The sequence below is a fragment of the Macaca thibetana genome, chromosome 11 (genome assembly GCF_024542745.1).
Source record: "Macaca thibetana thibetana isolate TM-01 chromosome 11, ASM2454274v1, whole genome shotgun sequence".
NCBI lineage: Eukaryota > Metazoa > Chordata > Mammalia > Primates > Cercopithecidae > Macaca > Macaca thibetana.
In genome coordinates, this window is record NC_065588.1 from 119,102,369 (window position 1) to 119,129,508 (window position 27,140).

General features: G+C 43.3%; 1 protein-coding gene across 1 annotated transcript; it reads left to right on the forward strand.

The window, feature by feature from the left end:
- The first annotated feature begins 4,962 nt into the window (after positions 1-4,962).
- On the forward strand, positions 4,963-27,060 carry DENR (density regulated re-initiation and release factor). The gene is made up of 8 exons (XM_050748185.1): positions 4,963-5,133; positions 5,876-5,990; positions 16,878-16,897; positions 17,541-17,625; positions 20,549-20,632; positions 23,370-23,486; positions 24,944-25,083; positions 25,196-27,060. The coding sequence occupies exons 2-8, from the start codon at positions 5,885-5,887 to the stop codon at positions 25,238-25,240; spliced, it is 597 nt and encodes a 198-aa protein (XP_050604142.1). The 5' UTR covers positions 4,963-5,133; positions 5,876-5,884; the 3' UTR covers positions 25,241-27,060.
- The last annotated feature ends 80 nt before the right edge of the window (positions 27,061-27,140 follow it).

A 27,140-nucleotide genomic window follows, 5' to 3' on the forward strand; every position in this document is an offset into this window, starting at 1 on the left:
TCCTCTCACCAGTCTCCAAACTCAGGTCCAAGCATGGACACTTGACTCAGGGCTTGATTAGTCAGGATGGTTAATTTAGGAATGGATATAACTCGAGCCAGGTTAATCAGATTCAACTTGGATTTTCATTGCACCAAAACTGCAACTTGCACTAGAAAATAGTAATACTTACGTCTGAAAGATATTTAATCGATCTACTTGGTGCACAAGTGGATTCCTGTATCCTTTGCAATAAGTCCACTGCCTCTCCAAGAGTCTGTGACCACTGGGATGTTTCTTTTTTTCATACATCATTCCTCCTTTTAGTACCTGAGAGCTGAAAGACTGTGGAGTGTGATAGGAAATGCAAATCTGGGCTTCAGTGCCAGCTGTGCAGGTAGAGTCCACCCAGAAAACAGAACCCCATCTCAGTATGGAAAGCAAATAATTTAAGGCAGGGAATTGGTTACACAAGAATGGAACTGTTGAAAAGCTAAACAAGAGGTGGTGAGACAATGCAGAGATTAGCAACAGCAGGAAGCCATCACCACCCTTAGGCTAGAGACTAGATCCAGGGAATGTGCTCTGTTTTAGGAGTCCAGGGACTGTGATCCTCTAACATTTCAGAGGGAGACCAAGTTACCACCAGAAATGCAGCTCAAGTGGTGAGGAGGGGTGGATGGTAAGGGGGCTACTGCCATGCCTGCCTCCCATTGGCTGATCATAGCTGGAAGCTAGGAACAAGGAAGCTTGAGACAGCAGTCTACAGAGGTCAGCAACCCTTTCCATACAACGTACAGCGGGAAAAGCATAATGAGTGAAACTGAAGACATTGGTCTGTTACGCAGGACTGGCTACCTGTCCATATTTCATCACATCCAAGATGCCATTGTTGGTAATAATGCACCATAATTTGTGCATTATTAAGAAAGAAAATTGCCACCAGCTAAATGATGACACCATGCTAAGATTCCATCCATTGCAATGCAACAACAAAGAAATGTTGAAATGTGGAAAATATGCACCTTAAGATTATAAAATACACTATTTGCTTTGTGATCTTAAGCACATGTGAACCTAATTCATTTCCCCTGTTGAGCCTTGATTTAGACATCTGGAAATTAGGGAGAGTTATACCTACTTCACAGGGTTTTTGTTTTGTTTTTGTTTCCTTTTTCTTTTTTTTTGAGATGGAGTCTTGCTCTGTCGCCCAGGCTGGAGTGCAGTGGCGCGATCTCAGCTCACTGCAAGCTCTGCCTCCTGGGTTTACGCCATTCTCCTGCCTCAGCCTCCTGAGTAGCTGGGACTACAGGTGCCCGCCACCATGCCCGGCTAATTTTTTGTATTTTTACTAGAGACGGGGTTTCACCATGTTAGCCAGGATGGTCTCGATCTCCTGACCTCGTGATCTGCCCACCTTGGCCTCCCAAAGTGCTGGGATTACAGGCGTGAGCCACCACGCCTGGCCTTGTGTTTGTTGCTTTGTGAGACACAGTCTCATTCTGTTGTCCAGGCTGGAGTGCAGTGGCACCATCACACCTCACTGCAGCCTCGACCTCCTGGGCTCAAGTGATCCTCCCACCTCAGCCTCCTGAGTAGCCATGTCCACAGGTGTGCACCACCACACTCAGCTATTTTATTATTATTATTATTATTTGTAGGGATGCGTTCTCTCTATGTTGCCTGGGCTGGTCTCAGACTTCTGGGCTCAAATCATCCCACCTCACCTCCCAAAGTGCTGGGATTACAAACATGAGACACTGCACCTGGCCCTTTGTAAGGATTAAATCAGCTAGCATGTCTAAGACTGTTAAACTTAGAATAGGAACTTCATCTCTTTTGTTCACTGCAGTATTCCTGGTGCCTAGCACAGTGCCTGGTACATAGTAGGAACCTAAGAAAATTTGGGGGGATGAATTCAGCTGGACTCTGTTCCCCTAAATGAGCATGGTTTCTGGCATATAGTGGGGAGTGGGTATCAATACATGGAAGGTATTATTATTGGAATCAAACATGCTTTGGTGGGGACAAGATCTTTTCTTCTTTCACTAGTGTGGTGTTGACTCTCTTGCAAGGGGGGGATCTCCTCTTTTATTTAAGAAAGGTCTCAGTGGGGAGGCCACATGCGTGAATCTCTGGTGGAAAAGATTGTACCACATGGCTTAGTGCACACATAAATAAGTTGTAAACAGAAAAAGTGGTGGTACTAGCAGTGGTGAATGATGTTGGCAGGGAAGGAGGGGAATAAATAAAATGAATGTGAGTGAAGGATGAAGCAAAACAGAAAAGAACAACATTCACGATCTACAGAGCATTTCTGGGGTCATCATTCCCTTAACTCTCACATCCCTGCAAGCGTTGTAGTGTTGTGGGAAGTCAGGGACCCTGAACGGAGGGACCGGCTGAAGCCGTGGCAGAAGAACATAAATTGTGAAGATTTCATGGACATTTATTAGTTCCCCAAATTAATACTTTTATAATTTCTTATACCTGTCTTTACTGTAATCTCTGAACATAAATTGTGAAGATTTCATGGACACTTATTACTTCCCCAGTGAATATCCTTGTGATTTCCTATGCCTGTCTTTACTTTAATCTCTTAATCCCGTCATCTTCTTCGTAAGCTGAGGAGGATGAATGTCACCTCAGGACCCTGTAATTGTGTCAACTGCACAAATTGTTTGTAGAGCATGTGAGTTTGAATATGAAATCTGGGCATCTTAAAAAAAGAACAAGATAACAGCAATGTTCAGGGAACAAGAGAGGTAACTTTGAAATGGCCGCCGGTGAGCTGGACAGAACAGAGCTACATTCCTCCTCTTTCATAAGCAAATAGGAGAAATATCACTGAATTCTTTTTCTCAGCAAGGAACATCCCTGAGAAAGAGAATGCGCCCTGAGGGTAGGCCTATGAATGGCCCTCTCAAAGCGGGCTTTTATGGTCTTTTATGGTCGAAGCTGAAGGGATGACATAAGCCCCGTCTCCTGTAGCGCTCCCAGGCTTATTAGGATGAGAAAATTCCTGCCTAATAAATTTTGGTCAGACAGGTTATCTGCTCTCAAACCCTGTTTCCTGATAAGATGTTTTTTTTTTTGTTTGTTTTTGTTTTTTGAGACGGAGTCTCACTCTGTCACCCAAGCTGGAGTGCAGTGGCCGGATCTCAGCTCTCACTGCAAGCTCCACCTCCCGGGTTCACGCCATTCTCCTGCCTCAGCCTCCCGAGTAGCTGGGACTACAGGCGTCCACCACCTCGCCCGGCTAGTTTTTTGTATTTTTTTAGTAGAGACGGGGTTTCACCATGTTAGCCAGGATGGTCTCGATCTCCTGACCTTGTGATCCGCCCGTCTCGGCCTCCCAAAGTGCTGGGATTACAGGCTTGAGCCACCGCGCCCGGCCCTCCTGATAAGATGTTATCAATGACAATGCCTGCCGAAACTTCATTAGCAATTTTAATTTCACCTCATCTGGTGGTCCTGTGATCTCGCCCTGCCTCCATTTGCTTTGTGATATTTTATTACCTTGTGAAGTATGTGATCTCTGTGACCCACACCCTATTCGTGCACTCCCTCCCCTTTTAAAAATCGCTAATAAAAACTTGCTGGTTTTATGGCTCGGGGAACATCACAGATCCTGCGAGACATGTGATGTCTCCCCCGGACACCCACCTTTAAATTTCTCTCTCTCGTGCTCTTTCCCTACCCAGCCGAGACACTTAGGAAATAGAAAAGAACCCACGTTAAACATCGGGAGTGGGTTCTCCCGATATTGCAGTGTTATTCCCATTTCACAAACGGGACTCAGGCTGAATAGGAAGGGATTTTCTCAAGATGAAACGAGACACAAGGTACGTGGTTAAGTCTACCAGGCTTCAGCCTCCTGAGAAAGTCTGAGATAGGGTAGATTAACTCCAATTTAGAACACCTATAAGATAGGTAAACACAAAGGTGATAAAAAATTATTGTTAGGAAGTGAGACTGTGGGCAATGAAAGACACATAGATAGCATTGATATTATCTTTTCAAGAGTTTCCCCTGGGCTGGGTGCGGTGGCTCATGCCTGTAATCCGATCACTTGGGAGGTCGAGGCTGGCGGATCACCTGAAGTCGGGAGATTGAGACCAGCCTGATCAACATGCAGAAACCCCGTCTCTACTAAAAATACAAAATTAGCCGGGCATGGTGGCGCATGCCTGTAATCCCAACTACTCAGGAGGCTGAGGCAGGAGAATAGCTTGTGGTTCCAACTACTTGGAAGGTCGAGGCTGCAGTGAGCCGTGTTTGTGCAACTGCACTCCATCCAGCCTAGGTGACAGTGAGACGCTGTCAACACATAAAGGATGAAGAAAGGAAGGGAGGGAGGGAGGAAGTAAGGAAAGAAGGAAGAAAAGGAGGGAGGGAAGGGGAAGAGAGAGAGAGAGACAAAGACAGAAAGAAAGAAAAAGAAGAAAGAGAAAGAAAAGAAAGAGAGAGAGAAAAGGAGGAAAGAAAGAATTCCTTTAATTTAGTGTATGGTGTTAAAATGCAACCACACGCTCTATCCCGCAGAGAGAAAGGAAGAGAGGAAGGAAAGAAGGAAGGGAGGGTGGAAGGGAGGAAGGAAGTGAGGGAGGGAGAAAACATTCCTTTAATTTAGTGTATGGTGTTAAAATGCAACCAAAAGCTCTATCCGGCTGCAATCTTCCCGCACAGGAGTGATTTATGCAGTAGTTGGAGGTTAGTCAGAACTCCAGGATACACCGCAGACACCGGGGCGATGATCCTCCGGCCCATTAATAGGGAGTCATTTCTGACTCACGTGCACTCTCTGCCGTTCCAAGTCGCGCTCCCCTCGGCGCACCCGTCTCGAGGATTCATCCTCTCCAACGGGTGACTAGCACCGCCTACCGGCGGCCCGCCTCTTGGCCGCTTGGCCACGCCCCCGCCCTGGAGCGCAAGGCGCATGATCCCCAATTTTTCTCCGCCCCCGTCTTCCGGCTTCTCGCGACATCCGCCCAGCGGCGGTCGGAGTCTCGCGATAAAGGCTCATTGTCTCGCGGGAGCGCTGCTGGCGGACTGGCTTTCGGGCGGCCGTGGCCGGGGAGACGAGTTGCATGTGTCGGTTCAGCTGGCGATAGCGGCGGGAGCGGAGCCGGCGGGGCCTGTGCGACCGCCTGGGTAACGACACCAAGTGCTTCTCCCGCTCCCCAGAAGCTCGTATAGAGTGTGGGGGAAGCTGAGATGCTGCCTGGCGGAAGGGGGCCGGGCCGGGCGTCTCCATACCCCCGCCCACAAGGGCCCCTTCTGGCGTCCCCGGGGTTGCTCCTTCGCCTCAGACCTGGTCGCCCTTGTCCCCTCAGTGCTCTTATATTCTGTCCTCGTTTTCTGTTCACATCCTCCTTAGGCTCTGGTCACCCCGCCCCCTCCCATGCCCTTTTTAGAGTCCCCAGGCCCTTCCCGTGGCGTTTAGCTGCCCCCACACCGTGCACCCCGGGCTCCTCTGATGACCCACCCCTCGTTCCTTGGCATTTCCAGCCTCTGCATTCGGCACCTTTGTAGCCCTTCTCTCTTAGTGCAGTTTGCATCCCTCCCAGACCACCCTTAGACCTTTTTGCTCCGTGTCTGCCTAGGGTACTCACCCCATCTTTCCTTCCCCATTGCTTCCTCTTTTTTACTAGTGAGTCCCTCTGCCCCATCCTTCATGGTCCATTTGCTGCTTCCTTCCTTGTAGGTCTGTGGACCAAGGAGATCTTGTGCCTGGGATTGCTTATATTTTATGAATCGAATGCAGCTTGTGTCCCCCACTCAACAACAAAATTGAAACAGCTTCGGGTTGGGGGGATTTCTGTTGAGAGGAATGCTGTTCTTCTGGAGTCTTCATTCTAAAATAGTGAGGGTGTGTTATTTTCCTTGCTTACAGGTTTGTGAAATGGCTGCTGACATTTCGGAATCCAGCGGGGCTGATTGCAAAGGAGACTCAAGGAACAGTGCCAAGTTAGATGCCGATTACCCACTTCGAGTCCTTTATTGTGGAGGCAAGTGTTGGTAGCCACAGAATGACTTTTACTCACTATATTTTTATGCATTATAATAATAGTTTGACATTTGGTGGTACTAAGTTTTTTCCCCCATCTTTTTCATTTGGTGAATTTGTGCTGGGGGAGAGGAGTGCTGGGGAGGAGGAGGCATGAATTAACAGCTTCCCAATCTGAGTGATTTGTGTCTGGCTACTCTGACTGAAGAAGCTTACAGTCCGTTTGGAATAGAGATGTGCAGCTAGGTTATTTCAGCCTGCAGGTCCTCAAGGTGTACGCTAGTCTAGCTATCAAAGGAGGGCTTCTTGGAAGATCCTGAGTTAAGGATGGCAAGAACTGGATGAGAAGGTGGGGAAGGGCGTCCCAGACAAAGCGAACGACTATGTAGAAAAAGCTTGATGGTGGCCGGGCGTGGTGGCTCACGCCTGTAATCCCAGCACTTTGGGAGGCCGAGACGGGTGGATCACGAGGTCAGGAGATCGAGACCATCCTGGCTAACACGGTGAAACCCGGTCTCTACTAAAAATACAAAAATTAGCCGGGCGCGGTGGCGGGCGCCTGTAGTCCCAGCTACTCGGGAGGCTGAGGCAGGAGAATAGCGTGAACCCGGGAGGCGGAGCTTGCAGTGAGTGGAGATTGCACCACTGCACTCCAGCCTGAATGACGGAGCGAGACTCCATCTCAAAAAAAAAAAAAAAGAAAAAACTTGATGGCTGATGGCTGTGAAGAAGCGAGCAGCTTTGAGTTTGTATGGTGTATCGTATAGGGAGGGTGCCCATTAAGGAGTGAGAGAAGGTGAGGTTGGAGTGTTGGGTGGTAGGACAGTTAGGAAAGTCTTCTTGGTTTGAATCATGATATATGCATTAGGTTTAATCAAGATCTTTTTCACTTTCAAGTGTTTTTCTTCATTTTCAATATAGAAATATTTGTGAATTGTAAATGCTGTATGTATTCGCATCTTGGAAACTTTCAGAAAAATTTGAAGATACAGGACAGTAAAAGGGCAAGTAAATATTTTTTCAGTAAATATTTCTCAGAACTTACTGTGTGCCTAGTGATGTTTTAGGTGCTGCGGCTTGAATAGTGAATAAGTCAAAAGATCCTTGTTCACATGGACCTTACATTCTGTGACTACAGTAGAGACCTCATCTGACATTTAAGTACCGTAGAAGGAGAAATGATGTCATTGAGTTAAAAAATTCTAACAATTCATTATTTATTGAGTATCTTCGATAGTGAAATAAACTTAGCACACAGTACCTCAGCAAGAGAGTAGGCGGTGAAACTTTTTGTAGGGCTTGTTGAGTTAGGTTACAATATTGGTCTTACTTGGTTATATTATTTGCGTTTGGAGTTACAGACCAGGGCTTGCATTTTGACTCCAGCACTTACCGGGTTTGTGACCCCAGGCAGGTTACTTGATTTCTCTATTCAAGTAACTTTCCCAGGGTCCTTTTCTAAGGTCTGTAAAATGAAGATAATGATTACGTCTTAAGTCAGATGATTCGTATAAAGTTCCAGGTACAGCAACTAACATGAGAATTTAGTTCATGAAATGCTATTACTATATTAGAAAAGTATACTAGTTTGGTTTCTTCACCTTTGTGTGGCAGATGTAGTAGAGAGCTATTGTACTCTTTCATCAAATTTAGGAGTCCATATTTTATAAGGTACACTATTGTTTTAGGTTCCACTAAGAAAAAGTGATACCAGTTAGATGGACATGACATAATTAGAAGATGTAGCCCTATAAAAATTTTAAAAATACGTTAGAATTGATGAAATACAGTATATGAAGACCATGCTGTTAAATTGCTTATGTCATTCCTAAAGTAGCTTTTATAGTATTACACTATTCAGACCAACCCACCGATAATTTATGTTGACAGGAGGCCCCTAATCTTTTGGAGAAGGGTTTTTTTGTTTTGTTTTGTTTTGTTTTTTGGTTTTTTTTTTTTTTTGAGATGAAGTTTCACTCTTGTTGCCCAGGTTGGAGTGCAATGGCGTGATCTCGGCTCACTGCAATCTCTTGCCTCCCAGGTTCAAGCGATTCTCCTGTCTCAGCCTCTGGAGTAGCTGGAATTACAGGCATGCGCCACCACGCCCGGCTAATTTTGTATTTTTAGTAGAGACGGGGTTTCTCCATGTTGGTCAGGCTGGTCTCGAACTCCTGACCTCTGGTGATCTGTCCACCTCAGCCTCCCAAAGTGCTGGGATTACAGGTGTGAGCCACCGCGCCTGGCAAAAGGTTTATTCTTTTCATTTCCTTCTCTACTTTGTATTGGTATATAGGCAGTAGGATGGGGAAAAGGATACTTTTTCATTAAGGAGTTTAAGGTCTAGTTAATGAGAAACATCGAGGGAATATTAAATGGTATTGACTATAACAATGAATTAGACATTCAGGAAAGGGGGAGGTCTTTGTTCAGAGGGAAGTAGAAAAGTTTTCAAGGAAGTAGGGTTTGAGTTAAGCCTTAGGTGATGGGTAGAACTTGCAAGGAAGGGATTAATAAAAACAATATAGTAGCAAATTTTATTATAGTATCTTCAGGAGAGACAGAAGAAAGGGCAGATGGTAGCAGAATGCTGGATTGGAGTATAGTGAGAAACCAGGATAGGTAGGATGAAGTCATTTTGTCTTCAGGGTTGAGACCTCAGACGCTGAAGTCTACCTCAGTTTAAATCCTGGCTCTGCCTTTTACTGACATTGTGACCTTGGCCAATTCACTCATCCATGAAATGGGGCATCATAGTAGAGACTACGTCAGAGGGTTCTTGAGTAAGTGAAGTAACACAAGGAAAATGTGTAACAATGTTTGGCACATGGTAAGTTCTCGGCTAATGTTTTATGTTATTATCCCTGGAAGTCAGATGAGAAGTTCAGAGTATTCTAGAGAATACTAGCTTAGAGAAGTTCAGATTATTGCTATAGTCTCCATCATATATGAGGGACTTAGGTTGATGCAAAAGTAATTGCACCAACCTAATCGGGTTTTTTGTTTGTTTGTTTGTTTGTTTGTTTGTTTTTTGAGATGGAGTCTCACTCTGTCGCCCAGGCTCGAGTGCAGTGGCGCGATCTTGGCTCACTGCAAGCTCTGCCTACCGGGTTCATGCCATTCTCCTGCCTCAGCCTCCCGAGTAGCTGGGACTACAGGCGCCCACCACCACTCCTGGCTAATTTGTTTGTATTTTTAGTAGAGACGGGTTACACCATGTTAGCCAGGATGGTCTCAATCTTCTGACCTTGTAATCCGCCCACCTCGGCCTCCCAAAGTGCTGGGATTACAGGTGTGAGCCACTGTGCCCAGCCCCTAATAGTTTTTTGAGCAGGAAAATAAAGTGACAAGAGATTAATATGCTGCATTATTTGGAGGAAATAGAACCCACAAATTTGAAGGCCACTTTCAGAAATGTAGGTTTGAGGTAAATAAGTGCCTTGTTGAGAGTGTAAGCGGTATAAAAGTAAATAAAGAGGGTTAATTAAAGAAAAGATAAACAGTTTAATGGTGAAAAAAGAAAAAAATTTAGGTGAATTCCATGTTTCGCAACTGAGAAAGTTGAAAAACCAGAACACCACTAAAAATGATGACTTTGAGAAAGATTAGATTTGGAGATAGATAATAGGCTGACTTCCAATACAGTGTATTTGAGTTTCTCCAAACGGAAGAATCCAAGTATGCTGCATTTGGCAGCAGAGACAGACAGTATATGAGCTTTTCTAAGGGAAAAAGAGGGAAAAGTCAGAAAGATTCTTGGGGTGTACCTGGAGCGAGGTGAGCTGGGTGGATTTTACCACATAGAGAATTGCTTAGTTGGTGAGAAGTTTGAAAGCTCGGTGAAAATGTCAGTCTCTAGAAATCTTGTTTTAGTTTTCTGTAATTATGAATTAAAACCAAGGGGCTGGGTGCGGTGGCTCATACTTGTAATCCCAGCACTTTGGGAGGCTGAGGCAGGCAGATCATGAGGTCAGGAGTTCAAGACCAGCCTGGCCAACATAGTGAAACCCTGTCTCTACTAAAAATAAAAAAATTAGCCAGGCATGGTGGCAGGCACCTGTAATCCCTGCTTCTTGGGAGGCTGAGGCAGGAGAATCACTTGAACCAGGGAGGCAAAGGTTGCAGCGAGCCGAGATCACGCCATTGTACTCCAGCCCGGGCAACAGTGCTAGACCCTGTCTCAAAAAAAAAAAACACAAAAACTGAAGATGTGAGAAAAACTGATCACATTTATTTTAGCAAGATGCTCAGAATATAGGTTTCTGTTACATTTTTATATGATGATTACCTGTGAAACACCACTTTAAATTTGGAAACGTATGTGAGTAAAGAATAATATCTATTCCCTGTGACCTCAAAGGGTCAGTGAACTAGGACTAAAGTGGAAGCTACCGAAAGGTGCCTTTCTACCTTGTCGACTCTCTCCAGAACAATACAGACTTCCACTTAATGTAAAAACTTCTTATGCTTAATTGAAGAAACCAGTAGTAGAGATAGGAATAGACTGTACCTTTTAGTTTCTTTCTAACATTACCTTTTTGTTTTTTTTTTTTTGTTTTTTTTTGAGACGGAGTCTCGCTCTGTCACCCAGGCTGGAGTGCAGTGGCCGGATCTCAGCTCACTGCAAGCTCTGCCTCCCGGGTTCACGCCATTCTCCTGCCTCAGCCTCCCGAGTAGCTGGGACTACAGGCGCCTGCCACCTCGCCTGGCTAAGTTTTTGTATTTTTAGTAGAGACGGGGTTTCACTGTGTTACCCAGGATGGTCTCGATCTCCTGACCTCGTGATCCGCCCGTCTCGGCCTCCCAAAGTGCTGGGATTACAGGCTTGAGCCACCGCGCCCGGCCGAACATTACCTTTTTGTAAAAGGAGTGGATTTTGTTAGCCAGCTTGGTAAGAAAGTATGATGACATTGTTAATAGAGTCCACATCATAACCAACAATTTACAAAGACTATGAACAATTTTTACTTAGTATCTCTGATGTATAAGGTCCTCGGCTAAGTTCTGTGGAGGCATGTAAATTGGCAGAGGCTCTATCTGTCTACACATAACTTACACAGGGAAGATGATGAATGCTGAAAGAAAGAGACAAGAAATAGGCCGGGCACGGTGGCTCACACCGGTAATCCCAGGACTTTGGGAGGCCGAGGTGGGTGGATCACCTGAGGTCAGGAGTTCAAGACCAGCCTGGCCAATATGGTGAAACCCTGTCTCTACTAAAAATACAAAAATTAGCTGGGCATGGTGGCAGGCACCTGTAATCCCAGCTACTCGGGAGGCTGAGTCAGGAGAATCGCTTAAACCTGGGAGGCGGAGGTTGCAATGAGCTAAGATCGTGCCACTGCACTCAGCCTTTGAGAGCAAAACTCCGTCTCAGAAAAAAAAAAAAAAAAAGAGAGAAGAAGTAAAGATTAAGGACTAATCCTTAAGGAGGGGAGAGATTTGTAGGAAATTAGGGGGAGACTTCATAGAGGCAACCACAGCCAAATGGGGATTTGAAGGAAAGGTTGCATTCAGGCAAGACAGAAGGGCTGAAGGTTGGACTTGCCGGGCAGACGTGTGGAGGTAGGAAAGTATTTAATAGTGAGTAGTGTAGAGGGAGTTTCGAGTGTTACAGTTTGGTTGTAATATGGAATTCATGAAGAGGGACAGCCAGAAATTACGGCAATGTGGTTTGGGGTCAAGTTCTGGGGCACTTGATTTGTAGATAATTTTAAGCCATTGAAAATTTTGGAGCAGTGAAGTTACATGAAGATGAATCTGGCAGCAAGATAACAGTTGAAGGAGGCAGGCTTATTAGCCAGGCTATAATAAAACTTTAGACAAAATTAATGAGCATTTAAACGAGTGGCATAAGTGAGGAAGAGAGGTTGAAAAATAAATTATGGTGGTAGGATCAACAGTATAAAGCAGTTAATCACATTTGAGGACAAGGGAGAGGGGAGAAATAAACTGGATGTGGTTTTGGCAGACATTTCGTATTGTTGGAGTGCTTAGAGAAGAGGGAAAACCTTCCAATAGAATACCTAACTGATTAAAGAGAAAAGTAGAAGCGATAGTGACATAGGCATTTTTCTTATCATTCCTTCCCCTTCCCTCCCTTTACCCTTTTGCAAGAAGAAGGATGCAAATTAGAGAATTTGCTCTCAGCTAAAGTCTGGGGTTTCAGAGAGCAGCTTGAATTCATTTAGGAAATACGTTTTAAGCATCTGCTCTGTGGCAAGCTTTGTGCTCCATGTACAGAAGTAAGACATAATTATCTCCTGGAAACTTAGCTTAACTGGGAAGACAAACATTTTAACAGGTGAGTTATAATGTACTAATTGTATACTAGAGGGCTGATCAGACTTCAGTGAGAATAAAGAACCAACCAGTAGTTCTACTTGGGAGAACTGAAAAAAGGGAAACTTAAAGTATTGAGTGGATTTTATGTTTGTATATTTAATCTTCAAAACTGAAATATTATGGTTTTATTGATGATAAGTTTCTCAATTGTATAAGTGGTGGGGCCGGGATTAAAATCTAAGACAAGCCATTATAACATCAGCTTCAAGGAAATTTTGCAGAATCTTGAAGGATGAGTAGGTGTTTGCTGAAAAGAATGGCATGGATAGAAGTTCATTGTTGGACCATGGGGTGGTAGGAGTTGAGTCTGGAGAAGTACGATAAGATGTTTGAAAAGTTCTTAATCTGAGAAGTGATGTGATTGGTTATATCTTTTTGGATAATAACTGTTTGGAAGGAAGGAGGAAGTACCTGAAATGGGTTGAAACTGGCCACAGAAATCAAGTTTAAGAGACTTTATTTTTATTTTTATTTTTTCCACCCTCCTCCCCAAATTTAGAAGACTTTAAAGTATGAGATGATTGAGGCTTAGTGACACTGTGTGCAAAGTTAGTGATTTTGGTGACTGTTGACAGTGAAATTTGTAATTGAAAATACTGACTTTCAGGAAATTATTTGATTGTGGCTATTCATTCTTTGTTATAGAAAGGCATTTTTTTGTTTGTTTGTTTTTGAGACAGAGTCTTGCTCTGTTGCCCAGACTAGAATGCAATGGCATGATCTCGGCTCACTGCAACCTCCGTGTCCCCGGTTCAAGCGATTTTCCTGCCTCAGCCTCCCGACTCAGCTGGGATTACAGGCGCCTGCCACCGTGCCTGGCTGATTTTTGTATTTTTTGTAGAGATAGGATTTCACCATCTTGGCCAGGCTGGTCTCAAACTCCTGACCTCGTGATCCACCCTCCTCAGCCTCCCAAAGCGTTGGGATTACAGGCGTGAGCCACCACACCCGGCCGCTCTGATGTATTCTTAAGACTAGATTTAGTTTATGATCTTCTGCCAAGACCATCACAGAACTGCTGTTAACTTCAGTGCATTTTATCAAGAGGTACCTGGCTGTGGATTAGTCCCATTCCATGTGGTGGTAACTTTGCTCATTTGGCCAGGCACAGTGACTCACACCTCTTATTCCAACACTTTGGGAGGCCAAGGCTGGCAGATCATTTGAGCTCAGGAGTTCGAGACCAGCTTGGGCAACATAGTGAGACCCTGCCTCCACAAAAACTTAAATAAATTAGCCAGGTGTTGCAAACGCCTGTAGTTCCAGCAGTTCCAGCTACTCGGAGGCTGTAGTGGGGTGAACACTTAAGCCCAGGAGTTCAAGGCTTCATGAGTTAATGATCACATCACTGCACTACTGCCTGGGTGACAAAGCGAGACTCTTGTCTCTTTAACAAAAAAAAAAAAAAAAAGGCTGGAGTCTAGAGGCTTAATTTTTTTTTTTTTTGGAGACGAAGTGGAGTCTAGAGGCTTAATTTTTTTTTTTTTTTTTTTTTTTTTTTTTTGAGACGAAGTCTCTCGCTGTTGCCCAGGCTGGAGTGCAGTGGCACAATCTCAGCTCACTGCAGCCTCTACCTCCCAGGATCAAGCAATTCTCCTGCCTCAGCCTTCCCAGTACCTGGGACTACAGGTGTGGACCACCACACCCGGCTAATATTTGTATTTTTAGTAGAGATGGGATTTCACCATGTTGGCCAGGCTGGTCTTTAACTCCTGACCTCAAGTAATCCACCCACCTCGGCCTCCCAAAGTGCTGGGATTATGGATGTGAGCCACCACACCCGGCCTAGAGGCTTAATTAGATTAAAGTTAAACATTTTGGCAAGAAGGTTCCGTGGATGATGTTTTGTTCGTCATGTTGCATTGCATCAAAAGCTCATAATGTTTGATGTTTCACTATTAGTGATGCTAAGTTTGAAGGTGATGGCTAGATGTTTGCATTGAAAAAGTTTTCCCTTTCCAAATAAGTAAGTGATCTGTAGAGAGAAATTGACTTTTTTAAAGAACTTAAAGGAGCTGCCCCAATTTTTATTGCATTAGAATTTTGCTGAACCGGGCCAGGTGTGTTGGCTCACACCTGTAATCACAGCACTTGGGAGGCTGAGGCCAAGGTGGGCAGATCACTTGAGGCCAGGAGTTCAAGACCAGCCTGGCCAACATGGTAAAACCCTGTCTCTACTAAAAATACAAAAATTAGCTGGGTGTAGTGACACACACCTGTAATCCCAGCTACTCGGGAGGCTGAGCTATGAGAATCACTTGAACCTAGGAGGTAGAGGTTGCAGCCAGCTGAGATGGTACCACTGCACTCCAGCCTGGGCAACAGAGCAAGAACCCAATTTATTTATTTTTTTCTGAACTAAATATTATTTGAAATTGTATACAAAATTTGTAGCTTTAGTATTTACTGTAATGGTATTTAGCCAATAATTATATAGTTATATCCTGAAAGTGTGGCTGAACAACTATGCCTAGTATTTGAACTTGAACTGTGAGGAATATGGGGCTGTGGCTAACCAGGGAGATCTTTGGTAGAAAGAACCCTAAACTATAATAGACTCGACTGGACAAAACCGCTGGATTCCAGTTTTCTTCTGCCACATACCACCTTTGCCATTGAATGAGCTATTTAACTCTTTTAGTGCCCCATCTATAAAATAGTGATTGTGTGGTAGCATGGTAGAATGTTAGTAGGGTAAGGTGAAGGGAGATCATTTTCAGCTGTCTGGTGCCACTAAGTTGCTTGTTTACTTTGTGTAATCTAAGTTAGTGCTTAATTGCATGAGCATCAGAAACAGGCAGATTCAAATCCTATTATCCAGATGCAAGTGGTTACGTACACTAAGCCTCATTTTCATCATCAGAATATAGATATGGTACTTCTTGTCTTACAAAGTTGCGACAAGTAAACATAATAATGGATGCAAGACATAGTAAAGCATTTGGCACATACTAGGTGCCCAGTGTGTGGTAATTGCTGTGATTACATGGTGTACCACCTTTCTCTCCCTTGTACCACCTTTCTCTCCCTCAAAAATCTCAGGATATTGGACACACTGAACTATTCCATTCTAAACCTTAAAAATAAAATAAACAGTTGACGCAGTATTAGAATTACAGTTAAAATTGGGAAGCTTTTTCAGTTCTTCTAGTCCCTTATTAGCCTGTACAGGCTGTAACACTGAATGATAGGATTGAACCAAGATTCCTTCTAGCTTTACACTTTCGTGATCTTGTGTAGCATAATATGAAAAAGCTTTGGCAACATAGCAAGATCCTGTCTCTACAAAAATAAAAAACTTAGCTGTACATAGTGGCTCACACCTGTAGTCCCAGCTACTTGGGAAGCTGAAGCGGGAGGATTACTTGAGCTGAGGAGTTCGAGGCTGTAGTGAGCCATGGGCACACCACTACACTCCAGCCTGGATGACAGAGTGAGAGTAAGACCCTGACTCTAAAAAAATAGGCCGAGCATGGTGCCTCACACCTGTAATCCCAGCACTTTGGGAGGCTGAGGCAGGTGGATCACCTGAGGTCAGGAGTTTGAGACCAGTCTGGCCAACATGGTGAAACCCCATCTCTACTAAAAATACAAAAATTAGCTGGGCGTGGTGGCACATGCTTGTAATCCCAGCTACTCGGGAGGCTGAGGCAGGAGAATTTCTTGAGCCTGGGAGACAGAAGTTGCGGCGAGCCAAGATCGTGCCACTGCACTCCAGCCTGGCAGAAAGAACAAGACTCTGTCTCAAAAAAAAAAAAAAAAGAAAAATGTATTGCAAAAAGATGGTAGTAAAAATGCAGCTAAAGTTTATAAATTTGTCAGTATAAATAAAAAATGGTGGCTGTTTTGGTAAACTATCAGAAGAAATAACCAGGCTGGGAACAGTGCTTCACGCCTGTGATCCCAGCACTTTGGGAAGCTAAGGTAGGTGGATCGCTTAGGCCCAGAAGTTTGAGACCAGCCTGGGCAACATGGTAAAACCTTGTCTTTACAAAAACTTAGCTGGGCATGGTAGTGTGTGTCTATAGACCCATTTAGTCGGGAGGCTGAGGTGGGAGGATCGTTTGAGCCCCCAGAGGGGTGGAGGCTGCAGTGAGCCATGATTGCACCACTGCACCCCAGGCTGGGCAGCAGAGCGAGACCATGTCTCAAAAGAAAAGAAATAACCAGTTTCCTTCAAACCCTGTTGTATGGGGGAATTGTTCTTGTCTTAGCTTAATTTTTGACTCACTGAAATGATTATGGTAAGACCTCATTATATACAAAATAGCATACTTTGATGCTCCATCAGCTGACGGAGACACTCTTTAGATGAAAAAATCAAGATAGTATAATCTCATAATCATGTGCCTTTTACCTCCAAAGTCTCATAACCATGTGCCTTTTACCTCACTGAAGAGTGGCATTTGAAAAGTGGTATAGAAAACTTACAGGAAAAATGTAAAAATGAAGCATTTTCTCAAGTATAAAAGTTAAGGATAAGCCCTGCGTGTGTGTGTACATATAGGTTTAACATTTCAAATCTTTTTTCTTTTTATTTCCTCAGTCTGTTCATTACCAACAGAGGTAAGTCCTTTATTTATTTATTTATTTTTTACCTTATGTATTTGAAGTTATTCTTGGTTTTAAAGCTACCTTGAGAACTTTTTTTTATTTTTCATTTTTGATTATTTGATAGTAAAGCTTTAACCTTTTCTAGAGAACTTTGGTTTAGAATAATTTTATGGTCTTATAAATTATTTTCTAAATTTAGACCTTAAATCATACATGTGCATCTTTTGCACATGGCTGTGCATTTTGGATTTTTGCATAGGATTTATGAATAGTCAGCTCATAAAATAAGAGTAACCTTAATGCCAAAATCTACACGAATGAGCAGAGGAAAGAAAGAGCAAATAAATTGTGTGTAAGACTTTCTAAGTCAGGCTCTGTGAGCAAGTCATGAAAATGAGGCACTTATGTGCTCAAAGCAAGAAATAGAGGGAGAAGAAATAAACTGATTCCGTGGAGAGGTACCTAATCCTTCTTAATATCTAATTTCTTACGGGACATATTCTGGTTGAATACAGATTTCCTGTGGATAAGAAGTCAGATGGGAGTGGTTTGTTTTATTCTTTGTATTAACAAGCATAGGGAGTGATTTTTAATTACAACATATTGTTTGACTGAAAATGTTTTGTTGTGACTCAGTTCTTTTTTTTTCTCCTAGTACTGTGAATATATGCCTGATGTTGCTAAATGTAGACAATGGTTAGAGAAGAATTTTCCAAATGAATTTGCAAAACTTACTGTAGGTATGAAAAATTTTTTTCTTGCATTAAATTTCTGTACCTGAGACAAATGCATGTATGGCATTATTCTAAAGATACGAAAGTCCTCCTTTAGTAGGATATTACAGAATTAACATTTATCTCTGTTAGCTGTTTAAGTTCTCTCTGAGATAGGATAGGTCTGAATATCAACTTTCTTATATAAAAAAAGTAAATGGGCCGAGTGCAGTGGCTCACATCTATAATCCCAGCACTTTGGGAGGCTGAAGCAGGCGGATAACAAGGTCAGGAGATGGAGATCATCTTGGCTAACACGGTGAAACGCCGCCTCTACTAAAAATACCAAAAAAAAAAAAAAAATTAGCCAGGCGTGGTGGTGGGCGCCTGTAGTCCCAGCTACTCGGGAGGCTGAGGCAGGAGAATGGTGTGAATCCAGGAGGTGGAGCTTGCAGTGAGCCAAGATCGTGCCACTGCACTCCAGCCCAGCCTGGGCGACAGAGTGAGACTCCTTCTCAAGCAAACAAACAAAAAGTAAGTGATTGGGTGGGCACAGTGCCTCACGCCTGTAATCCCAGCACTTTGGGAGGCTGAGGTGGGCGGATCACCTGAGGTCGGGAGTTCAAGACCAGCCTGATCAACATGGAGAAACCCTATTTCCACTAAAAGTGCAAAATTAGCCCAGCATAGTGGTGCATGCCTGTAATCCCAGCTACTCGGGAGGCTGAGGCAGAAGAATTGCTGGAACTCAGGAGGCAGAGGTTGCAGTGAGCCAAGATGGCACCATTGCACTCCAGCCTGGGCAACAAGAGCAAAACTCTGTCTCAAAAAAACAAAATTAAAAAAAGTAAATGATTTAGGGGCAAATATATATTGATTTTATTGTAAGCATACTATGTGCTACACACTGTTTCAGATTCTGAGGATAAGCCAGTAAATAAAAAGATTTCCTACTCTTGTGGCAATTACATTCTAGAAAGGGAGACAGATTAAATAAGCAAAACATATAGTATATAGACAGTAATAAGCAGGAAACGGGGAGATGAGAATTGGTGGGAAGGAATTTGAAATATTAGGTAGTACCCAGGGAAGATTTTGCTGAAAAGGTGGCAGTTGATTTTTTGGGAACTGAGGGAATGAGTCATTTGGGTATCTGGCAGAACATTCCTAGGCGGAGGACACAGCCTGAGGAGAGGCCCTGAGCAGAAGCTCTGCTAGTATATTCAGGAAACAACAAGTAAGCCTTTGTGTCTGGAGCTTATTGAAGGACCGGAGAAGAGTTTGATACGAAGTCAGAGTAGACCACACCAGGTTGGGCAGTGTGGGCCATTTTGGCTTTTGCTCTTAGTTAGATGAGGAGCTCTTGGAGGAGTTTAAACAGAAGAGTGATAAGGTCTGACTTGTTTCAGCAGTATCACTTAGGCTGCTCTGCTAAGAATAAACCAAAGAGGCCGGGAGTGGTGGCTCACACCTGTAATTGCAGCACTTTGGGAGGCTGAGGCAGGTGAATCGTTTGAGTCCAGGAGTTCGAGACCAGCCTGAGCAACATGGTAAAGCCCTGTCTCTACAAAAAACGCAAAATTATCTGGGCATGGTGGCACATGAGCCTATAGCCTCAGCTACTCGAGAGGCTGAGGCAGGAGGATTACTTGATCCCAGCAGATTGAGGCACCCCAGCCTGAGCAACAGAGCGAGACCCTGTCTCAAAAAAACAAACAAAAATGTCAAAAGAGGGTCATAGGCAGAAAAGCAGGGGGAGACCAGACAGGAGGCTGTTGTGATGACTGAGGTCAGAATGGTAGTGGTGAGGTGGTGAAAAGTGGTCAGATAGGAGTATATTTTGAAGGTAGAACTGACAGGATTTTCTGATTTGTTGGGCGTAGTGTGAATAAAAGGGACATCTAGGGTTTTGGTTTAAGCAACTAGAAAAATGGAGTTGCTGGCCGGGCATGGTGGTTCACGCGTGTAATCCCAGCATTTTGGGAGGCCGAGGTGGGTGGATCACAAGGTCAGGAGATCAAGACCATCCTGGCTAACATGGTGAAACCCTGTCGCTACTAAAAATACAAAAAATTAGCTGGCCATGGTGGTGGGCGTCTGTAGTCCCAGCTACTTTGGGAGGCTGAGGCGGGAGAATGGCATGAACCTGGGAGGCGGAGCTTGCAGTGAGCTGAGATCCGGCCACGGCACTCCAGCCTGGGCGACAGAGCGAGACTCCGTCTCAAAAAAAAAAAAAAAAAAAAAAAAAAAAAAAATAGAGTTGCCATTGCCGGAGGTGGGAAGACTGTGGAGGAACAGAATTCCTCAGTTTGCTCATATTGATGGCTTCTCTTGCAAGATTGGTAAAAATGAAGGCAGTAGCAGGAAGAAGAGAAAGCCTGGTCTGGGAACAGGCCTGCCCAGAGACACCCAGTGCTGCCCCACTCATTGCTCCTTGACTTTCAGGTGATTTCTCTGACACACAAATCCCTAACTTGATAAGTCTCTTTTGGCTGGTAGCTACTTAATCACTGTCAGTGGTTGAATAAAAACCCTCAAGTCTGGTTTTATATTCAGTCTACATGGTTGGCCCTGAACAGGGCCTTACTGGGATAGGATCATGTCTGAGCGGGTGAGGAGCTGTTCTCCAGATGGTAACAAAATTAGTAAGTTTAGATGCTAGAGCACTCCTGCAGAGCCCAAGTGTTTTGTGCTCCCTTCTTGTGGCTAAAAATTTTAGCCCTCACATATCACAAGACTGGGTTTTCTCTTCTGTTACCATACACTTACCATAATGACTTTAGAACTAGACTTGAATAGGAATCTAGCAGTGTAATCCATTGCTTTACAAATGTCATGCTCAGCTGTTGGTAAGATGCCTTATTTGTATATGAGGTTGCTCAAAGGTGATTTCTTTTTTTTAACAGTGTGAGATGATGTTCATGCTTTTGTATTTCATTTTTATATCTAGAAAATTCACCCAAACAAGAAGCTGGAATTAGTGAGGGTCAAGGAACAGCAGGGGAAGAAGAGGAAAAGAAAAAACAGAAGAGAGGTAAGACCTAAATTCATATCTTGATTTGTACAGTCATACCGTCACTACGATAGAAGACGTAAGTAATTAAAAGGGTTCCCAAAGCTAGGCGCAATGGTGGGTGCCTATAGTCCCAGCTTCTTAGGGAGCTGAGGCAGGAGGATCACTTAAGCCCAAGAGTTCAAGGCTGTAGTGTGTAATGATCGTTCCTCCAAATAGCCATGCACTCTATCCTGGGCAACATAGTGAGACCTCATCTCTTACAAAAAGGAGGAGGTTCCCGGTGTTAATACCATGTACCTGTTACTATAGTTCCCCATGTATATCATACAGAGGGGCACATACTAATAGTCTCAAGATCATGGTTGGATGTGGTATGATTTGGACTTTGTCAGTAAATTGGACCTAGGAAAACATGCTTATTTGCCCTGTTTGTATGTAAAAAACAGACAGCTAAAATTCCTGTGTATTCTATTTAAGTAGAGTGAGGACATTTATATAAAAGATGTTATCTTCTTATTACTTCTGATAGCTCAGTTGAAAACTTTGTTTTTTTTTGAGTCGGAGTCTCGCTCTGCCGCCCAGGCTGGAGTGCAGTGGCCGGATCTCAGCTCACTGCAAGCTCTGCCTCCCGGGTTCACGCCATTCTCCTGCCTCAGCCTCCCGAGTAGCTGGGACTACAGGCGCCCGCCACCTCGCCTGGCTAGTTTTTTGTATTTTTTAGTAGAGACGGGGTTTCACCGTGTTAGCCAGGATGGTCTCGATCTCCTGACCTCGTGATCCGCCCGTCTCGGCCTCCCAAAGTGCTGGGATTACAGGCTTGAGCCACCGCGCCCGGCGAAAACTTTGTTTTACAGCTGTTGCATATGCTTGACTCACTCCTTCTTCTCAGACCAACTCCTGATGCTGTGGATCCTGTACCTACCTGTTTGGTTTTCATTCATTATTCTCCCTATGACTGAAACTCACTTACAAATATTTTCAGGACTTTGTGTCTTAAAAAAAAAAACTCTCCCCAAAGCTCATGCCTTTCTTTGCCTTATCCCTCTCCTTTCCTTAGCCAGATTTCTTTACTAAGGCCAGACTCACTATCCCCCGTTCTGTTCTGTGGTTCACTCTTCACTCCTCAGTCCATCCTAACCTGACTTCCTGACCACTGCAGCTCCTCCGGTAAGGGTCAGCAGTGGCTTAGTCATTGCTAAATAATAAGCACATACGCACTCCCTCTTTGCTGAAACATTGTCACTCCTTAGTTTCTGTTCCTTCCTAGCTCTCCTATCACTCCTCCTTAGTCTTCTGTGTGGACTTCTGTTCCTTCTGTCCTTTAAAAGTCAGTGTTTTTCAGGATTCTGTCCTAGGCCCACTTCTCATTCTGCATGTTCTTGTTGGATGATTCTATCACATTCCTAACTTCCGCTGCCCACTATACACTTAAAATTCCCAAATCTGTATCTCTGAATCTGGCCTGTGTCTCTAGCCTAGAAGTGTGCTTGATCCCAGAAGCACCTCAAACACTGCACTTTGGAAATTAAGCTTGCTGAGTCTCAAGTCCCAAATTGATTCTTTTCTTCTTCTCCGTTTTGGTTAGTGACCATACAATTTATTCAGTCATCTAAACCAGAGCCCTGAGAACCATCTTACTTTCTCTCTCTCCCTTCACTCAGTTCGAGCTTCTGTTCTTTCTCCTCCCTCCTCTCCTGCCTGTGGCCTAGTGGCTATTACTGTTGGCACTGCTTTACTTTCCATTTTTTGCCTGAGCTAATGCAGGAACCTCTGTAGGGGCCTTTCTATCAGTCTTACTCTTCACAGATCCACCGAAACACAGATCCAGTGGCTGCTATGTATGTAATCTTTTGCTTTTCTGACTTCATGTGCTACATATTCATAAGCATCCTTCAATCAAGTGAAGAAGTGAAGTTCCCAAATATAATGCCTTTTCTTTTTTTTTTTTTTTTTTTTTTTTTTGAGACGGAGTCTCACTCTGTCGCCCAGGCTGGAGTGCAGTGGCGCTATCTCGGCTCACTGCAAGCTCCGCCTCCCGGGTTTACGCCATTCTCCTGCCTCAGCCTCCCGAGTAGCTGGGACTACAGGCGCCCGCCACCACGCCCGGCTAATTTTTTTGTATTTTTAGTAGAGACGGGGTTTCATTGTGTTAGCCAGGATGGTCTCGATCTCCTGACCTCGTGATCCGCCCGTCTCGGCCTCCCAAAGTGCTGGGATTACAGGCTTGAGCCACCGCGCCTGGCCTATAATGCCTTTTCTTATCTCTGTACTTGTTCCCTTTCCCTGGAATGTCCTTTCTTATGCCTCTCCAACCTTTTTGCTTTTACCTGGACCTTTCCTTATTCTTCAAAACTCCACCTAGATGTTACTTCCTCTCGGAAACTTTCTGTGTCCTCTGGAAGCAGACTAACTTGTTGCTCTGCAAAGCTATCATAAAGTCTTATTCATGGATCCTATTATTGTATATATCAGGTTGCTGTAATTTTTTTTTTACTCTCTTCATTAGACTGTGAGTCCCTGGAGGGCAGGGGCTATGGTCTGTTCATCTTTGTATCCTCAGCCCTTAGCCCAGTGCTGGGCACATAGTAGGTACTTAATACGTGTTTATTGAATGAATACCTGGATGTGTTTAGTAATTTTGTATTAGAGAAAAAGAAAGTTAAACCTTTTGAAAATTAATAAATTTAAAGACAGTATTCTCTTATTATGTCAAAAACAAAACAACTAATGCTAAGCTCTTTCTTAATAAATAAAGGTGGAAGGGGTCAAATAAAACAGAAAAAGAAGACCGTACCACAAAAGGTTACTATAGCCAAAATTCCCAGAGCAAAGAAGAAATATGTGACAAGAGTGTGTGGCCTTGCAACTTTTGGTGAGTTCAGGGTTAAGTATATTTAAAATGTGTGAACTATTTTCTCTCTCTGTCTCCCTCTATCTCTCTCTCACATACCATGAAAACTTCACAGGTCTGTTTTTTGCTAAGAAGATAAATTTTGCATTTCTAATTACACCTTCAAAATCAAATTTTAGAGAAATGTCAAAAATCTTCTATAGAGGGTACTTTTTACTTTCTGGAATTCCTGCTTGGGCACATTTTATGTGGATGAGGAGGGCTGGGGAAGATTTTGTTTGAAACCAGCCAGTGCTGCTCCTCTGTCCTCTGCAGGCATGGTGGCAGAAGGTTGCAAAATGGCTCATCCCCTCTGGGAATGACAGCAGAGGGTGAGAAAGGTGGCAGAACATCCTACTTTAGAACCCCTCAGTTCCTGGAAGCCTTGAATGAGTAGTGAAACTGGGTGAAAATCTAAACCATGATCCCTCTGTAAGACAACACAGATTGAAAAACAATCAATAGTCCGGTCTGAGTACGATGGTGTTTACAACTAAATGATCACAACCACTTACAGATTTCTTTCTTCCTTCTTTACTCCCACTGCTTCACTTGACCAGCCTTAAAAAGAAAAAAGAGGCTGGGCGTGATGGCTCATGCTTGTTATAATCCCAACAGTTTGGGAGGCTGACATGGGTGGATCACCTGAGGTCAGGAGTTTGAGACCAGCCTGGCCAACTTGGTGAAACCCTGTCTCTACTAAAAATACAAAAATTAGCCAGGCATGGTGGCACATGCCTGTAATCCCAGCTGTTCAGGAGGCTGAGTCAGGAGAATCGCTTGAATCCGGGAGACGGATGTTGCAGTGAGCCAAGATCGAGCCACTGCACTCCAGTCTGGGCAACAGAGCAAGACTCCATCTCAAAAAAAAAAAAAAGCGCCGGGCGCAGTGGCTCATGCGTGTAATCCCAGCACTTTGGGAGGCGGAGGCTGGCGGATCACGAGGTCAGGAGATTGAGACCATCCTGGCTAACACAGTGAAACCCCGTCTCTACTAAAAATACAAAAAAGTTAGCTGTGCGTGGCAGCGTGCGCCTCTTGTCCCAGCTGCTGGGGAGGCTGAGGCAGGAGAATGGCGTGAACCTGGGAGGCGGAGCATGCAGTGAGCCGAGATTTTGCGCCACTGCACTCTAGCCTGGGTGACAGCAAGGACTCCATCTCAAAAATAAAATAAAATAAAGTGTCCCTGGATTTATTTTGGTCTTACATGAGTTAGGGGTAGTATAGATGATTCTGTTTTTATATATTGAGCCTTTATTTGACCTTGAAAGTGTAAACTGCATTGTTAAGATCTCTGTGATAGTTTGTATTGTTCTGAAAGGAATATAAAACCCATTAACGATCTGTTTTATGAATTTAAAATGTAGATTAAATTTCAAAATGGAAAACATCTTTGCACAATTCCAATTACAGTTCTTGCTCTTTTTTTAAAAAAATAGAAATTGATCTTAAAGAAGCACAAAGATTTTTTGCTCAAAAATTCTCCTGTGGTGCCTCAGTAACAGGGGAGGATGAAATTATCATTCAGGGAGACTTTACAGATGACATAATTGACGTCATTCAGGAAAAATGGCCAGAGGTGAGTACATGGAACACATACATCGCTAGAAGTAAGTTTTTAAAGCAAGTTGCTTCCATTTTTTCTTAATTGCAAGCACAACTCACGAGATATAATTATTTGTGTTTTATAGGTAGATGATGACAGCATCGAAGATCTTGGAGAAGTAAAGAAGTGAATTTGAAAATTCGTCTATATTTAATGGCCTGAACTGAGAAGTTGATATGGCCAAAGGGAGAGAGGCCTTTTAAAAAATATATATATATATATTTATTCTACAGTAAAACTGTAGACTGCCCTCGTCCTTGGCATTTTCACTGTTCTGTACAAGGCTGCTTGTTTTTTTATTGCCAAAGTCAAATAAACGGGAGACTGTCATGCTCATGCATGAATAGAATTTAGTCAAATAAAAAATTTTGGTCATTTGGTACTGACTTTCTCTTTCTCTGTCTCTTTTTTTTTTTTTTTAAAGACAGAGTCTCGCACTGTTGCCTGGGCTGGAATGCAGTGGTGTGATCTCGGGTCACTGCAACCTCCGCCTCCCGGGTTCAAGTGATTCTCCTGCCTCAGCCTCCCGAGTAGGTGGGATTACAGGTGCCCGCCATCACGCCCAACTAATTTTTGTAGTTTTAGTAGAGACAGGGTTTCACCATGTTGGCCAGGCTGGTCTCGAACTCCTGCCCTCGTGATTGGCCCACCTCGGCCTCCCAAAGTGCTGGTATTACAGACGTGAGCCACCATGCCTAGCCTGAGTTTCTCTTTCTCTCTTTTTAACTTTATTTTTTGAAAAACCCAGTAGACTTTTTGTGGGGAGCATTTTTGTTGTTTTACTGATCTAAAGCTGAGTGATTTTTTTAAAAGAATTTGGATTTGGCTTCCTCACCAGTAATATGTCTCCTTGCTTCTTTGATGTGATAGTTTTGAGATGGGTGAGAATCTAATAGATTTGTGGTTGAAGTTGAATTTGCTTTGTTGTTGGGAAGTCCACCCTATGGACACAATAACATACTGTTGGTAGGAGTTGTTCGAGCTATTCTGGAGATTATTTGGTAAAGTATACTAAAAGCCTTAAACCATGTATGTGCACTGTTTGAACCAGTAAGCCACTTCTTTGACATTAGAAGACAGAAGAAATAATCAGCCTTGCATAAAACTTACAGATGAAAGTATTCATCACAATATTATTTATAATGAAAAATTGCAAATGTTATAAATGAACAATTGGAAAATGGTTAAAGAAGTGATGGTGCATTGTGTGGTAGAATATTATGCATATGTTTAAAGAATCATATTTTCTAAGATTATTTGGAAACATGTTTGGTAATGTCAAGTGGAGTACCCCAGAAACATTTTAGACATTTATCATCATCATTGTTCTGAGTGGAAGGCCGTTCGGAGAGGCTAGAGGCTCTTATTCTGGCTATAAATTATGTGAGTAAAATTCTGCTAACCATTAAAAATACTGTACACCCATCCTCAATATATAGTCCTGGAAATAGCAATTGAAACATGTCTTCTCACAAGAGAAAATGACAGTTTTAATGATGCATTAGATGAATTTAAACTTTAAGTCAGGTGCTGCAAATTGGAAAGAGGACTTGGGGTGTTTTAAATTGCTGTGGACACTTAAACTTAGAACCCATGGAACCCTTGTTTATTGCCATGCAAATTACAATCTTGAATGAGTGTTTTTTAAAAAATAAAGTATTAGAAAAATGTGTAATAAAGATGTAAAATTAAAAAATGGAATTCTGCATTAACTGTGGATTTTACTAAATAGAATTACCGGTGAAACTAATCTATCCATCGAGACTATCTGGTATGTATTACGTATGTAGTCTGTTGGTGCTGAAAGATGTCTGTGTGCCTGTATCAACATGTGACTTCATGTAAAGTTTCTTCATGTTCACAGTTCTTAGCAAATGCAGTTTCAATCCATAGATAGCCAGCAGTGGATGTTACTACAGGAAAATGCAGGATTAAAATTGTCCTTGTGTATAACATGTGTGAATCATTTTTTTAAACTGAAATTTAAAATGTAACATAGTCTAATCTCTGATTAAAATGTACTAATAGGG